Source organism: Photinus pyralis, unplaced genomic scaffold (assembly GCF_008802855.1).
Source record: "Photinus pyralis isolate 1611_PpyrPB1 unplaced genomic scaffold, Ppyr1.3 Ppyr1.4_LG10, whole genome shotgun sequence".
NCBI classification, from domain to species: Eukaryota; Metazoa; Arthropoda; class Insecta; order Coleoptera; family Lampyridae; genus Photinus; species Photinus pyralis.
In genome coordinates, this window is record NW_022170250.1 from 13,472,012 (window position 1) to 13,487,145 (window position 15,134).

The 15,134-nt window shown below is 38.6% G+C and overlaps 2 protein-coding genes and 1 long non-coding RNA gene across 9 annotated transcripts; 1 reads left to right on the forward strand and 2 right to left on the reverse strand.

Annotated features, from left to right (window-relative positions):
- Nucleotides 1–1,073: 1,073 nt before the first annotated feature.
- On the forward strand, nt 1,074–8,027 carry LOC116161529 (oxysterol-binding protein 1-like). 4 transcript variants are annotated; one of them, XM_031474904.1, is made up of 10 exons: nt 1,074–1,292; nt 1,454–1,513; nt 1,600–1,788; nt 1,903–2,179; nt 2,226–2,391; nt 2,654–3,104; nt 3,156–3,259; nt 5,254–5,417; nt 5,779–6,251; nt 7,203–8,027. In XM_031474904.1, the coding sequence occupies exons 1-10, from the start codon at nt 1,150–1,152 to the stop codon at nt 7,477–7,479; spliced, it is 2,304 nt and encodes a 767-aa protein (XP_031330764.1). In that variant the 5' UTR covers nt 1,074–1,149; the 3' UTR covers nt 7,480–8,027. The 4 variants fall into 4 exon arrangements, with proteins under 4 accessions (XP_031330764.1, XP_031330767.1, XP_031330768.1 ...); XM_031474907.1 differs by having other exon boundaries at nt 1,915–2,179; XM_031474908.1 differs by lacking the exon at nt 1,454–1,513.
- Nucleotides 8,028–9,754: 1,727 nt separating this feature from the next.
- LOC116161078 lies at nt 9,755–10,223 on the reverse strand. The gene is made up of 3 exons (XR_004143367.1): nt 10,158–10,223; nt 9,992–10,101; nt 9,755–9,819 (listed from the first exon to the last, which is right to left on the reverse strand). It is a non-coding gene; the product is annotated as an uncharacterized LOC116161078 (long non-coding RNA).
- A 1,846-nt stretch (nt 10,224–12,069) lies between these two features.
- On the reverse strand, nt 12,070–15,058 carry LOC116162153. Of its 4 annotated transcripts, none has more exons than XM_031475701.1 (7): nt 14,688–15,058; nt 14,418–14,628; nt 13,845–14,060; nt 13,653–13,787; nt 13,388–13,602; nt 13,172–13,334; nt 12,070–13,120 (listed from the first exon to the last, which is right to left on the reverse strand). In XM_031475701.1, exons 2-7 carry the CDS (start codon nt 14,620–14,622, stop codon nt 12,990–12,992), a joined length of 1,065 nt encoding a protein of 354 aa, XP_031331561.1. In that variant the 5' UTR covers nt 14,623–14,628; nt 14,688–15,058; the 3' UTR covers nt 12,070–12,989. The 4 variants fall into 4 exon arrangements, with proteins under 4 accessions (XP_031331561.1, XP_031331562.1, XP_031331560.1 ...); XM_031475702.1 differs by having other exon boundaries at nt 14,684–15,058; XM_031475700.1 differs by having other exon boundaries at nt 14,710–15,057.
- Nucleotides 15,059–15,134: the final 76 nt, after the last annotated feature.

Consider the following 15,134-nt stretch of genomic DNA (forward strand, 5'->3'; position numbering starts at 1 on the left):
TATTTTACATAGATTTGGCCTTCAGAGTAGCTCGCCCTAAGTACAAATTTTCAAAAACCTACGTATTTTACTTTCCCAGAAACGTTTAAAACTTTAAAGCTCCCAAAAAAACACCCTGTATAGAAAATGAAACAGTTAGCCAAACGCTATTGTTACTGGAAAAACATTGATAAAGACATTGAAAACCAGGTAAAATCTTGTCGCGAGTGTCTAAAAAGTACGAATGCACCAACACAAATTACATAACGCATAAGTGGGAATACCTAACAGAATATTGGGACCGTATTCATGTGGATTATGCAGGGCCGATAAATTACCAGCGTTATTGAGTTTGCATCGATGCAAAATCTAAATGGGCGGAAATCGAAATTCTCAATGAACATCCTACATTTCTTTATTTTACATTGATTATCCCCCCCTAAGTGGGCCGATAGGCAGGTATATTTCACGGACCGGTTTTTGGTTCCCCATCCACCCCTGCATCACTCAAAATAGAAAAATACTTATATAGTTTTTCTTAACTTTATTGTTTTTTTTATATTGAGTATTATTATTATTTGAGCCATAAATTGTTCTATTGTGTATTGTGTTATAATCTTTTCTGTAATCATTTATTAAATGATTGGGTTAAGTGAAAGAGCAGAATTGACTAACTGAACTTCGCCCATTAAGTTGCATTACTTACTATAATTTTGAAATATGCCATTTAGTTTTTTTTTACTGTAATTGTGTGTAATGTAACTTAATAAAAGACATTATTATTATTATAGGAAGTTACGAATTCGTCTTGATTCCATGAAACAAATGCTTCAAAATAAAAATAAAGGTACTACAGCACACCCCTTTCCTTTAGGGACCCATCTGTAAACCACACGAGTAGGGAATCGGATCAGAGCGTTTCCTTTTAGGAAAACTGATTAGTTTCCAAGAGACTAAACCTATTGAAGCTGAAACAGCAGAAATTTCTTTGAACATTTTTTGACACTAGAAAGTATGTTCACCCTGTATGAAATAGAGTTGGCAGCATTGGTCAAGTTTGACAGGTGCGTATGTTGGCAGTTCGGAGAATGACATGACAATCATCAGAAATAAAAATGGAAGACGTGTCTCGCGAACGTCCCTCTTAAATAAACATTCCAAGTGTTAAAAATGGGTGACAGTGCGAATTCTAAAACTATTTCTAGCCATGGCGAGCCGTCGATGGAAGGCTGGCTATGTAAATGGACGAACTATTTAAAAGGTTACCAACGTCGGTGGTTTGTTTTGCAAAATGGACATCTGTCATATTTCAGGTGAGCCCCTCGCAGCAGTTGCGATTAACCCAAAATAACCGTTTTTTTAAACATGCATCAACTCATTTAACACACGTGACCCCCCTGGACCTTGATCACCACCCTCCCCCTCTCATCACTGTGTGTATCGCACTCGTACTTAAACTGAATGTGTTGTGCAGGGCTGAAAACAATGGCGGTGTTCCCACACTATCAATACGAAGACGAAGGCGATTCAAGGGGTAAGTCTTAGGCCACGAGCCCTGCACAGACATTCCGTTTGTCCGTACGTCACCGGTCGCCTCAAAACTCGAACTCGACATTACAGGAACCAGGCGGAAATGGTGCACACGTGTCGCGGGAGCATATCGCTACACGGCGCCCTGATTCACACGGTAGACGCCTGCACCTTCGTGATATCGAACGGCGGCACGCAGACGTTTCACATTAAGGCGTCGTCGGAGGTCGAACGTCAGCAATGGGTGACCGCGCTGGAACTTGCCAAAGCGAAAGCCATGTAAGTAAAATTTGTAACCTCCCCCCAAGGTACGGTATCATGGGCCACCACTTCTTTGACAGTTTGTCTGTCAAATGTTTTTTGATTCAGTTTGAAATGTCTTAGAGATGTCAGAATCTTTTACAGTCGCAACATGGAGTCGGAGGAGGACGAGGAGGCGGACGAGGCCTCGGGATCGCCGGAGGAGTGGTCGGGCGTCGTTCGCGAGCTGCAGGCGTGCCTCGACGACCTGCAAACGTGCTCGGAGTTGATCAGCAAGCACGGCGCCTCTCTACAAAGGGCCTTGGGCGAACTCGAAAGTACAGTCGATCCCGATTTGGCGCAGGGCAAATCGAAGCTCGTCAACGAACGCGCGACCCTATTCCGAATTGCTAGTAACGCGATGATAAACGTAAGACGACGGCTGGAGGGGAACGTTTTCACTTTGCGATTTTTAGGCGTGCAACGGTTATCTGCAGACGGCGACGACGCACGGGCACAAGTGGACGCGTCTGCTGCAGCACGAGCGCGAGCAGCGCCAGCGGCTGCAGGAGATGGTGGAGACATTGGCGCAGCAGCACTCGCGTTTGGAGCAGGCGGCAAACGCGCACGCTCACAGGCCAAGTAAGCTTTTCGGAATTCTTACTCTCCGATTTAATGTGTCAATAATTGTCTTTAATTGGCTTTGATTGCGGCCAATAGAAGGGAATTAAGATTGCTTTATTAGAGTTATCATGTTTCCCGTCTGCAAATTTTTGATAAGACCGAGCCATTGTCAAAGCTGGACGCATGTGCCCTAATCATTTTTGACATTTGGCAATAAATTTGAGTGATAAAGTCATTCGTACAAATTGAATGGTTCTAACCGTCGCCTTACTGACCTCAGATGGCCCCGTAAGCGCGAGCGAGGGCGAGGAGGAGGACGAAAATGAGTTTTACGACGCGCTCGCCGAAGGTAGCAGCACGCCCGGCGATGGCCGTTTCACGTTAGACATTCCAAAGGGCGGCCTGCACCGACGCAGCAGCTCGGACAGTTCGAGCGAGCCCGAGGAGAGCCAGGAGACTCAGCAGGTCGTCGTCGTTACGGGAAAGAGCGAGTCGAAGGCGGCGTCGAGCTTGGAACTGCCCGCCGTGGCTACGACACGCGCCGGTCAGAGGAGGACGCGCGTCCCCGACAAGCCGAATTATCCCCTTAATCTGTGGAGCATCATGAAGAACTGCATCGGAAAGGACCTGTCGAAGATTCCGATGCCGGTGAATTTTAGCGAACCGCTGAGCATGCTGCAGCGTCTCACCGAGGATTACGAGTACGCGGAAATTTTGGATGTGGCGGCGAGGTGGGTACAGCGCGACGGGTGGAATTTTTCTTGAATTTTGGTGGTTTTTAGGTGTACGGATCCGTACGAACAGTTGGCGCATGTGGCTGCGTTTACAGTATCGTCATATGCGACTACGAGTGTCAGAACTGGAAAACCCTTCAACCCTCTTTTAGGTAAGTAACCGCTCGCTTTTTTGAGAAGCTTTTTAGCCGAGGGAACCGAGCTTAAAATAGTAGAAAATGGATTAAGCCCACCCTTCACTTCAAAGTCTATATGCCCAAGGGCGCTTTTCATTTTTTAGGGGTGAAAACTACCCCTTTTCTCCAAAAACTATTAATGCTTAACATGAGTAGTTACATGCTCTGAAATTGTGGTGTGACATTTGCACTATAAGATTTTCGTGTGCGATAGGGAATGACTGGGGGGTATTCCATACCTCCTCCAGATCCCCCGGTTCCACATTCTTCCTCAAAACAACCAGCCCAAAGGCGCCTCCTGTGATACTTTTCCATAAAAGTGGCCCTTTTCTCAAAAGTATGATACAAGTGGCAAATATTTCGGAAACTGGCAACCGGGGGGTCTGGGCCCACGAAAAAGAAAGAGTGTGTTCCTTTTTCTACAATCATGTGTGCTATATAGGGAATGGCTGGGGGGTATATTCCATACCCCCCAGACCCCCCGGTTGCCAGTTCCTTCCCGAAATATTTACTGCTTACGGCACTTGTATCATACTTGTGAGGAAAGGGCCACCTTTATAAAAAATTATCACAGGAGTCATTTGGGCTGGTTGTTTTCAGGAAGGATGTGGAACCAGGGGGGGGGGGACAATCACATTTGCAATCGTGCACGCCCCCACCTGTTTTTAGGTACAATCACACGCCTCGCGAGATTAAGCAAAAAAGTTATTGGACCTAACCTTATTTTTTTAAACGGAACGTCCTGTCTTATTTATTAATCTAAAAATATAACGTAGTAACTTTTAAAAAATATAATACACCAAGGATGATATTCAAAAAGGGCTCAAACGATTTAAAAATATGTCAAATAATTTGATAAATACAACAAAATTTAAAAAAATTGTTTGGCTGTTTCTGTTTTTTAAATCTTTTGAATCTATTTAAATCAATATGGAATTTTTGTAGTGTTATATTTTGGAAAAGAGATTTTTGTATTAAAATATTTCAATTTAAAAGGTATGTTGGAAAATCAAAAAAATGTGAATCTCTGAAGGAACCCATATTTATTAAAGGAGACATACAAGTTTCTTTATAATGACTGTTGAATAATCTGCCGTTTTAAAATAAGTGTACGGGATCAGGTAAAAAGTTATAGGACCTAACCTCATTTTTTTTTAGTTGAACGCTCTGTATATTTTATCGAAAAGAGCATATTAAATTCGTTTTCCAAAAATATAACTAAAGGAACAATATTAGATTTTTCAAAAAATAAAAAAATTCCAGTATGTTTTTAATTCTTTTTTAACCATTTTGAATTTTTTGAATCACTTGTATTTTCCCTATTTATTGCGATAGCCTTATATATATTAAAAAATAAAATTTTAATATGCAATTTTTTAGATTATACAGGGTTTTCTATTTAAAAAATGAATAAAAAATGAAGTTTAGTCCAGGAACTTTTTTGTTGACATCGTATATGTACTTATTTCAAAAACGGCAGACTACTGTGCAAGTAATTTTGTAATAAACATTTTTTCGTGTCTCTTTTCATTCTGATATTGACAATTTTTGATTTTCCCTTGTATCTCTTTATCAAGCGAATGTTTTCAAATTTTGATTTTGTTATTTTTTAAGATTGGCCCAAAATGTCACTTATATTAGAAGCTTTTTTGATAGAAGTAAAAATTAGAAATTAGAAAGAAACTTTGTCCGTCCGTCTGTCCGTCCCTAGTGCTTCGACTTTTTTCGCTATTTGGTTCGATACTCTCAACTTTTATTTTATTTATTGATTTAAATAAATTTCACTCTCCCGCCATTTCTTGTGTTTTATTTAGCGTTCGACGAACAATTATAGCTCGGTTTGTATGGTCCCTTTTTTTTCTTTTAAACTACAATTTTGTCCTCCACCAATCAGAAACACTCGAAAAGTGTTAATTTTACAAAAGAAATGCATAAAACACGGCGACCTTATTTTGAAACTCGTCTTTCAGGCGAAACGTTCGAATGCGATCGTACCGACGACTTGGGATGGAGGGCGATAAGCGAGCAGGTTTCGCATCATCCTCCTATGGTCGCGCAGCATTGCGAGGGTAAAGGCTGGAAGTGCTGGCAGGAGTTTACGATGACCTCGAAATTTAGGGGAAAATATTTACAGGTAGGTCGCACTCGAACTTACACATTAAAATGGACTGCTAATGCTGAATTGAAACCTACATGGGGGCAGCCATGATGTGCACTCACTTGGCGCGAAATTCAAATCAAGTAATAAACAAGCATTAACCTCACGTTTTCTAAATAAATTACTGTGACACATGTCATTTTCCAAGGCTGCAATAGTCTCAACACTTGAGCAAAATTCCCCTAGAAAATAACTAAAGAGTGCACATCATGGCCGCCCCATGCTAGGGCCATTTCTACCTCTATGCAACTGTTTGATTAGCAGTCCATCTTAATTTATAAGTTCGTGGTCGCACTACTTCCGGATTATTAATGAAATTTTGATTGTCCGCGCGCAGGTTATACCGTTAGGAATGGCGCACGTCGAATTTCCCGAAAGCGGTAACAAGTACTCGTGGCGAAAGGTGACGACGACGATTCACAACATAATCGTCGGCAAGCTCTGGGTCGACCAGCACGGCGACATGGACATTGTCGGTAAGGGACAGGCCGCCGGCATCAAGTGCCACCTGAAGTACATCCCGTACTCGTACTTCACGCGCGAGACTCAGCGGCGGGGGAAAGGGGCCGTCATGGATTCGCTGAAGAACGTCAAGTGGATCATTAACGGCACGTGGGACGACAAGGTGGAGATCGCGCCCGTTATCGGCAGTTCCAATACGCTCGAGAATCCCGTTTACCAGACCGGGGCGGTTACGGTCGCGTGGAAGCGAAGGATGCCGGCGCCCGACGCCGAGAAGTTTTACAGTTTCACCACTCTTGCCGCGCAACTGAACGAGTACGAGGAGGGAGTCGCCACTACTGACTCGAGGTAACCAATAGGAGGCCTTTTGAGGTTGTCAGCGGCCTTTAGAGCTTTTAATAATCTTTAAAGAGGATTTAATATTCAAATTTTGAAAATTCTTTATGTCCTTTTACAATCATTAAAGGTCACAAAGTGTCTGTTCCCGTTACCAACAGTCCTCCAAAGGGTCTTAAAGAACTTGTGGGAGTGGTCAATAATTTCAAATTAGAGATACAGTCGTCTTCAGACTCCAAGAGGGTCTTTAAGAGCTTTAAAGAATTTGTGGGAGTGGTAAATAATTTCAAATTAGAGGTGCAGTCGTTTTCAAGACTCCAAGAGGGTCTTTAAGAGCTTTAAAGAACTTGTGGAAGTGGTCAATAATTTCAAATTAGAGGTATCGCCGTCTTTGGACTCCGAGAGGGTCTTTGAGAGCTTTAAAGAACTTGGGGGAGTGGTCAATAATTTCAAATTAGAGGTACAGTCGTCGTCAAGACTCCAAGAGGGTCTTTAAGAGCTTTAAAGAACTTGTGGGAGTGGTCAATAATTTGAAATTAGAAGTACAGTCGTCTTCAGACTCCAAGAGGGTCTTTAAGAGCTTTAAAGAACTTGTGGGAGTGGACAATAATTTCAAATTAGAGGTACAGTCGTCTTCAAGACTCCAAGAGGGTCTTTAAGAGCTTTAAAGAACTTGTGGGAGTGGTCAATAATTTCAAATTAGAGGTACAGTCGTCTTCAGACTCCCAAGAGAGATTTTAAGAGTTTCAAAAAACTTGTGGGAGGGGTCAATAATTTCAAATTTAGAGGTACACTCACACCCTCCCCTCAAGTATAACCCGTTCGTTATCGCTAAACGCTTCCCATTTTCAGAAAAATTAAAAAAAATCGTCAACAAAGGTAAACAAAGCCATAAAAATAAAGAAAGAAGAGTGGGGGGGATTACTGGTCGATCAATTTTTGAAAATTTGCTTTCCTTTTAAGATTACGACCGGACCAGCGCTACATGGAGAACGGCAAGTGGAACGAGGCGAACGCGGAGAAGGTCCGGCTCGAGGAGAAGCAGAGGGCGACGCGGCGACAGCGCGAGACGGAGGCGGAACGCGCGGCCGCCGAGGGTCGACCGTACATGCCCTATCAGCCGATCTGGTTCGAGCAGGTGAAGGAGGACGACTCGGACACGATCTCGCACGTGTACAAGGGCGGATACTGGGAGGCGAAGGAGAAGGGGGACTGGTCGCAATGCCCGGACATATTTTAATGTTATTGCCGATAGTTTATTTTGTAAACGGCGTTGCTGAAGTCGGGTGCCCCGAAAGATCTGTCGACGATGGCAAAATGAAATGCTAGACATAACTTTATAGTCAATAATAATAATCTATCCTAAGTACTACTGATTTTAATGAAGGAGCTTCTGATAATTTTTCTAAAAATTGTTTGTTATGTAAATATCTGATTTTATCGCAATGTAAAAAATTGTTACTTATTTGTAAGGTCTATTATGTTGGTATCTTTTAGTTCTCTTAGTGGAAAATCTTTCGAGCATTACATGGTGTCATGGGGAGAAGGAATTTCTTTAACTCTTGTGATTTGTTGGGAAAGGACCATCGATATATGCAACCTACACGAATTTGTACGCTATCTACCGAAAACAAAAATGCGTTTTGGTATCATACGACTTTGATAGAGCGATTGTTGTTAAAATGTAATTTGCAATTTTTGACTATCTATAATTTGTGTATGTAAATACAATTATCTGTGCAACAAAGGCTTTCAACATGTAATATTGAATAAAGTTTATAACACTTATCACATTTTACCTAATCCTCTTTTAGTCAATTAAATTAATTAATTAAATTTAAAGGCAGATTCACTTAATTCTGGTAACCAAAAAAATGTATGCGTAAAAATTATGTACAGTGGCGTACGTCCAAGTAACTAAGGGGGTCATTTTTTAATGGAAAGCACAATTTTTGGTGAGGCATTATTAAAGAATGAACGAAAAATGTTATAAATTGTAAAATTAACTAACAGAACTATTTTCCTTATATTGAGTTTTTCTCTTCAATTTGATTGTGTAATACAATAAGTTTCTTATGCTGCTATATTCAAAGAAAGTGTACTATTTAAGATAATGGAAACTAGTAGTTGTACATGCCCCCTTGGCCATGCAGAAGTACGCCACTGACCACGAATTTAAAGCGCGTAGATTCATAGCAAATTCCTATAATGTTGAATACCATAAAAAGTTTTAAAGAAATGTTGTTTTGAAGATACATTAGTGTTCCAGACAAAATTTTCGAAGTTAAAGCTTCATTCACAATGCAAGAATCAATTAGAAATTACACTTAACGTAGAAGTAGCCATCAGAACTCATTATAGTTTAAGGGAAGGTTGCCACCAGAGACATGGAGAGGGGTTGCCACATATCTTCTACTACCAAGAAATACGACAAAGAAAGCAAATCCGGGATGTGTGAGGCTGAGGAGTATAAAATATGTTTAGCCATCAGAACTTTTTCACCTGCGCCTCCCCCACATTTATACTTCTCGTCCCACCCTGTGGACTATAGAAGTCTGCTCGACGAGCAAGCGTCAATGACTAGGATACCAAGTTCCTTACAGAAGCGCTGACGACATATGGTGCATTAGACGAAAGTACTTATTTTGCCCCCTTTAACGCGATTGCTAACTTGTTGACCTTGTATACGCACTTAACTGTTACAATTCAATAAATTACCGTTAAAATGCCCCATGGCATTCTTTATTGAAGAAGAAGTTTCCTGCATTGAATCCTTTTGAGAAGACAAGAGGGAGAATGAACACTATGGGACCAAATTAATTCTTTACTGCAAGTCGCTGAGAAAGGTCGAGCTATCTCCACAGATGCTGTTAATAGAAACTAGTTGACGAAGGCGCAAAGTTATGGACAGATGGAGCAGGGTGAACATTTTTTCTGGAGCACTGAATAATCTTCAAAACAAATTTTATGGATTCCAAAAATGTAAAAAGTTACCAATTTACGTACTTTAAATTTGTGGTCAGTGCACATTTGGTGCTCCAGACAAAATTTTCACGTAGATCGAGACTAGTGGTGTACTTAACTTTGTTTAAACATGATCAAGTAGGAATGGATATCCTAACCAGTAGAGATGCAGTTCGCGTGCCATGTCTTACAGTAAGCCGGCCAGTAGTTCTAAGAACAATGAGAAGATTACTAGGAGATTGCTCCTGAAAGATGCTATAAAGCGTATTCGTTTATTCATCATTAGTGATAGAAACTTAAAAGCCATCGATCTCATCTTGGAAATAAAAGAATTGACCTCATTCTTTTATCACAGTGAGATTCGCAGAAAAATCACTTCGCTTCGTAAAATCGGTATGGCTATGAAGTCATAGTCATGCCGATCGACACAAAGCAAACTGATTGATGCCGAGAGAGAGACCTTAGGAAGAATCAACCCAGTTGAAAAACTGAGCTGATTTCCACAAGTCATTAAAGATCACTTTTAGTCGCACTATACACTTCACTTTCCCCCACTGTTGCAAAATAATGCATAGAAAAGAAAAATCCTACCTTTATAAGGCTGCTCATCGAAAATCTGAAACAAGAAGAAAAATAAGTTAAAACAAAATAATAGAAATATTGATCTGAAATTAATCAAAAAAGGTAATGTTGGGGGTGGGGGTTCTTTATTGAAAGAGACACCCTAGAGGTGAGGCACTTTTGCGTTACATTTGCTATTACGTCTTAATGAAGATGTGAACATTTACCTTTAGCCTTTTATTAATCCACTTTTGCTTAGGAAGAAGCACCATCACCATGAGTTCACGATCACCACGGGCTACTGGTGTGCATTCTCCTCGAACGCCATTACCAATAACTGAAAAAAAATTACGTAAAGTTTTGTGTTTCTATAATGGTCAGTGACGTGCTCACCTCGTTTGCGTGAACCAAGTCCATTATAATCGTTGAACTGGGTCGAAAGCAGGCTTGAATTCGATCTGATCCATCGCAGAGGTCGTCGGCGGCGTTGGATTAAGGGGGAGACTATGGGGGCTACAACCCTGGATATTAAATTATTAGGCCCAGGACTGGAGAAGTCGTAAAGGTACGTTCAGGTTCAAGATGGAAGGATTTTCGACAAAACTTCAAATCGGAAACTTGTAAATAGAAGCTATAACACTACCCCAGGCAGAACCGTACGTAATATAGACGTCGATGTTTCGTACCTAATTACGTCAAAATAACCATAATAATGACGTAAATAAAACGTAAATGTAACGTGCATAAGTCACAGCCCGATTACGTAAATTTTTACGTCCGTATAACGTACATTTTTACGTTATTATGACTTAAACTAATACGTCATTTTTCTGAATAATTAACGTAATTGAGACGTAAACCAAATTACCAATTTGGGACATAGGGGAAATTCAAACCATTAAAAAATTGTAGCTAGGTAATATCAATTTATTCAAATGTCGAGTACCTATAGTTACATTGCATGAAACCTACATAAAACAGAAACAATAACATTCTTACATTAACAAAGTTACAAAGTATGAAGCAAAGGTAGTGCTATTTGAGAACTCCCTGAAATAAGCAAAGTACATTTGCCAAGAATATCATTAATACTGTATGTTGACATTAACTCAGATTTATCACTAATTTCAAATATATTTAGTAATTTAGAATCAATAGGGTAGCTATAAAATGATTGGTAACATTTATATTCTTTTCCGAGAATTGTAATGTTTGAGTTGGGGTTGTATAAGAAATTACAAATTTCAACTACAAGTCCGTTTTTAGTTATGAAATAAGAATCTGCTGAACAATGTGATTTAATTGAAAGTGTGAAATCATTGATTTGAATTTTTTTGTACTGTTTTTCAAAATTAATATTTAAAATTGGTCCTAACTGATGTTCCATATGACATTGGATATCCTTTTTCAGGGAACTTGGAATTGTGAACATTTCATGTAGTCGTCTTTGAATTTGCTGTAAAGGTTTATTAGCAGATCGTACTAAAGCTTTTAACTTTCCTAAATAATTTTCATAAGGAAAGGACGAAATTGAATTTAAATCTCCAAATCTTTCTGCATCATCTGTTATATGTAAAAGAGGATGGATATTATAAATATAAAACTGAAGAGTGTAAATTCTTTTGCAGTGTTTAACAAAGTGATATAAAAAAGTTCGCGGAAAACTTAGTCCAAATTGTTTGATATAATCTGCACATAGTAAAATTTGCATAGCACAATGCAAAAGTAAAAAATGATCATAAATTGCAATATCAATTTTATTTTTAAGAACAATTGGGCCAATGTATAAAACAAATGAACGAAATTCTGTCGCTTTCCAGTAAGAAAGCTCTGATAGTGACCTAGGTTTACGTTTTATTTCTACAGGAATACATTTTGCTAATGAAACTAACCGCTGCGACAATTCAGAAACAGTACGATTACTCAATCGAACACGTAAGTCACCACTTATCCATGTATTCAACAACTTTCTTACAACCCCTAAGCACACACAATGCATATAATCAGTAGGGAATGCGGTCACCATACCAATATTCAACTTTAACAGAGGCGAATCACCTGTATGGTGATCCTCATCCACTTTATTGCAAAAAGATTCATCAGTACGCTTTGGACAATCAAGCTCTTTTAATATTACTCTACCATTATAATAGTCACCTGCAACCGTACATTTGTCACAAGATGAATACCCACTATGGGACTTGATGCATTTTAAAAAAGCTCTAGCAGGCGCATCACAAACTATAGACCGAACTGTAACTGTGTAATGAATTTTGTTAAAAGTAAATCCCCTCTTTAACAGGTCCTTTAATTCACTGACAAAATTTTCCAAGTATTCTTCAATAGGAGTGGGTTTTGAACTACCTGCAAATATTCCCACAGCAAAGGGGTCATTTTCAAATTTAAAGATACTACATAGTATAGGCCACAATTGCATGCGATTACTCTTAAATAAAGGTATTCCGTCAATGTTAAAATTTAATGCCAAAGAAGTTGGTATTAAATTATGGCAATTATGTTTCACAATTTGTTTTTTCAAGCCTTCAACTAACCCCAAGTGACAGTATTCACCATTTACAAAATTCCTAGTGGTAGTTGTTCTTAAGGGGGTAGCTAATAGAGTTTTACTACAAAGTGGTAATTCACTATGGTGTGGAGCTAAAATTTTTAAAAGATCGTTTATTGCAGAGTGTGTTATATGATGTTGAGTAGCCCACAGTCTTAACTTTGAATTTATATTATTAGAATCAACATTAGAATGCATTGAACAGGAATCTCTATTGTCATTATTACTTTGCATATTATCCTCTATAATTTGAGTTTGGAAAGTATTTTGATCATCCAATAAACCGTTTGTAGTAACAAAGTCAATGTTATTGGAACTGTTGATCCCTAAATCACTGTTCTCTTGAAGTTCGCACATAAGTGAACTGTGTTCGATAGGTGAACTTGAGAGATCAAAATCAGTTGTTACAGACAAATGTTCCTGATCTCTCTGACAATCGGAAGAATTCAGTTTATTTTGTACTTTTGAAAGACTTTGTTGTACTGAAGTACTATCTGTCAGCAGGGCTACCTTAAATTCGTTTGCAATTCGCCTATACATCTGCCTTTTTCCAACACTACCTTTACGTCGTTTTAACATTATTAAGTATAAATTAAACTAAATGTAAATCTTAAGGTACGATTTTTACATAGGTACTTGATGAGGTTAAAAAATACAGCTTAAGTGTTAGATTCAACAGTATCCTTACTTTTTTTAAGCTTGCAACGTTGGGGTGCATGCTTCAACCACCCCTTTATTACTTGTTCGATGTCACACTCAACAGCCTGTGGTTGCTTTGCTTTTACTGCATCTTTGGCAACAAATTGTAAACAAAAGTTAAAAAAATAATAATTTAACTTACCAACAACGACCTTTTTTAAAGATAGTTGAGAAAATGGCTTTTTATTAGACCTAGTGCCCAGATAATTGTAACTACATGCCACACTATCGTTTATGACTCTCTTTAATATATTAGAAGTGGTGTCATTAATATTTTTTCCACCAAATGTAGATAAATGGCAACGCTGAAACAATAAAATAAATTATAATGCTACTGTAAATGCTAAAAAATTATTACCAGTAAATCGTAATTGTCCTGTATTGTCAAATACTGTTCCAATAGCTGAATTTCTTGTTCAGCATTGACCGGCAACTTTACAGGAAAATTTGCCGGTAGAGCATTTTCAAATTGGATTTTCTCTTGGGTCAATTTTTGCTGTCGCAGCAATTCTATTATTAATTTGTTTTGTTCTTTGATAAAAATAATATCATTGACTAATTTTTTTTGAAGAGCTAAAAAGAAAAAATACAAGATACTATACTTTATTTAGGTACCTACCTACATAAACAAGAAGCTAGAGTTGTATTGTTGTCATTGTGTGAAGATTGTGACGTAGAAGCTATGGATTGTTCACTACTCAGATCAGGAACAGGTTCGCAGATCTCTAATTGCCTTGGAGATGGTACATGTCTTACTACTTTATACCAATAACATACGCATTAAGTAAAATAATCCAGTTTTAGGTCACACTTACTTTGTTTGTTTAAGTTAAGAGTAGGTGGCCGAGGAAACTTTGAAGTTTGTTCTTCGTCACTACTACTTGAAAGTAGTCTACGAGAAGGTGCACGTTTCCTTTTTTGAAATTTATCTTGGTCTGCATCACCTTGACTTCCAACCTCAGCCTCACTACTTTGTAGATCAGAAGTATATTCGGCCCTCGGTAACTTCCTTTTTACACGTTCATAATCGTCTGTTTGATAAAAGTATTTATTAGGGTTCTGTATACTATACTATCGATATGAAATTCATAACTTCGATCAGCATGTAAGCTGCTCTAAAGTTACTTGGGTAATTATAAACAACAGCTCAGCTTCGGTTTACGCAACTATCTATAATGTTAATGACATTATAGGTAGTTGCGTAAGCCGTGTGCTACATATCGGCCTAATCCCATTCATTACTAATTTTGTACTTCGCAATTCGTCTTGACAGTATTATGGTATGGAAAAGTGTATCGTTATGCTTCTCATGACTTAAAACCATGCAATGTGCCAAAATGCTTCCACAGTTTATTCATATTACCAGTATCTAAATTTATAAAACGTACCTGACTCAAATAAGGTGCGCCGAACGAAACAAAGCTTCCACTTGTTGTCGATTACTTGATCTTCATTTAGAAGAACCTTTTCAAATGTTTTTGACTGTTTAGTAGGTGGCCAAAACGCTTCTTGTTTGCGAGGGGTAAACCACTCTGTCCGAATAATGGCCAAGCCTCCTCCAGACTCCTCTGCAAATTCCACTAATGAAAACATTTCGCCCTGCAAATAATAATCGAGGCAAATGGTCATATTGTACGTAAATTAATTAACTAACATACTTATCAAATATTTTACATTTACCTTTGCAATCTAATTATGATTACCGCAATAAAACGTGATTCACATCAACACCCTAACCTAACATTACATTGGAATGGCGCGAATGCGTAAAAGGTGCCACGATGCCAGCTTGCTTCAATGCGCGTGTAAGATGTTGCCGTTTTCAGGTATTGTTTCTTGTACTTACTCTTTCGTGTCATTAGATTTGAATCAAATCAATTTATTTTCACGAATTTTGAATTTTGATACAATAATCAGAAGTTTTAGAATTTATTTTATCACATAAAAACATGACGTTATTGCGACCGAAAGATAACGTAAGTATATTACGTAATATTTTGGTGTTTTTGTTTACGTAATAAATACGTCCAGTTTTGGGAAATTTACGTCTTCGTTTGTAATTTACGTCACACCGACGACTTAATGACGTACTGTTTCTGCCTGGG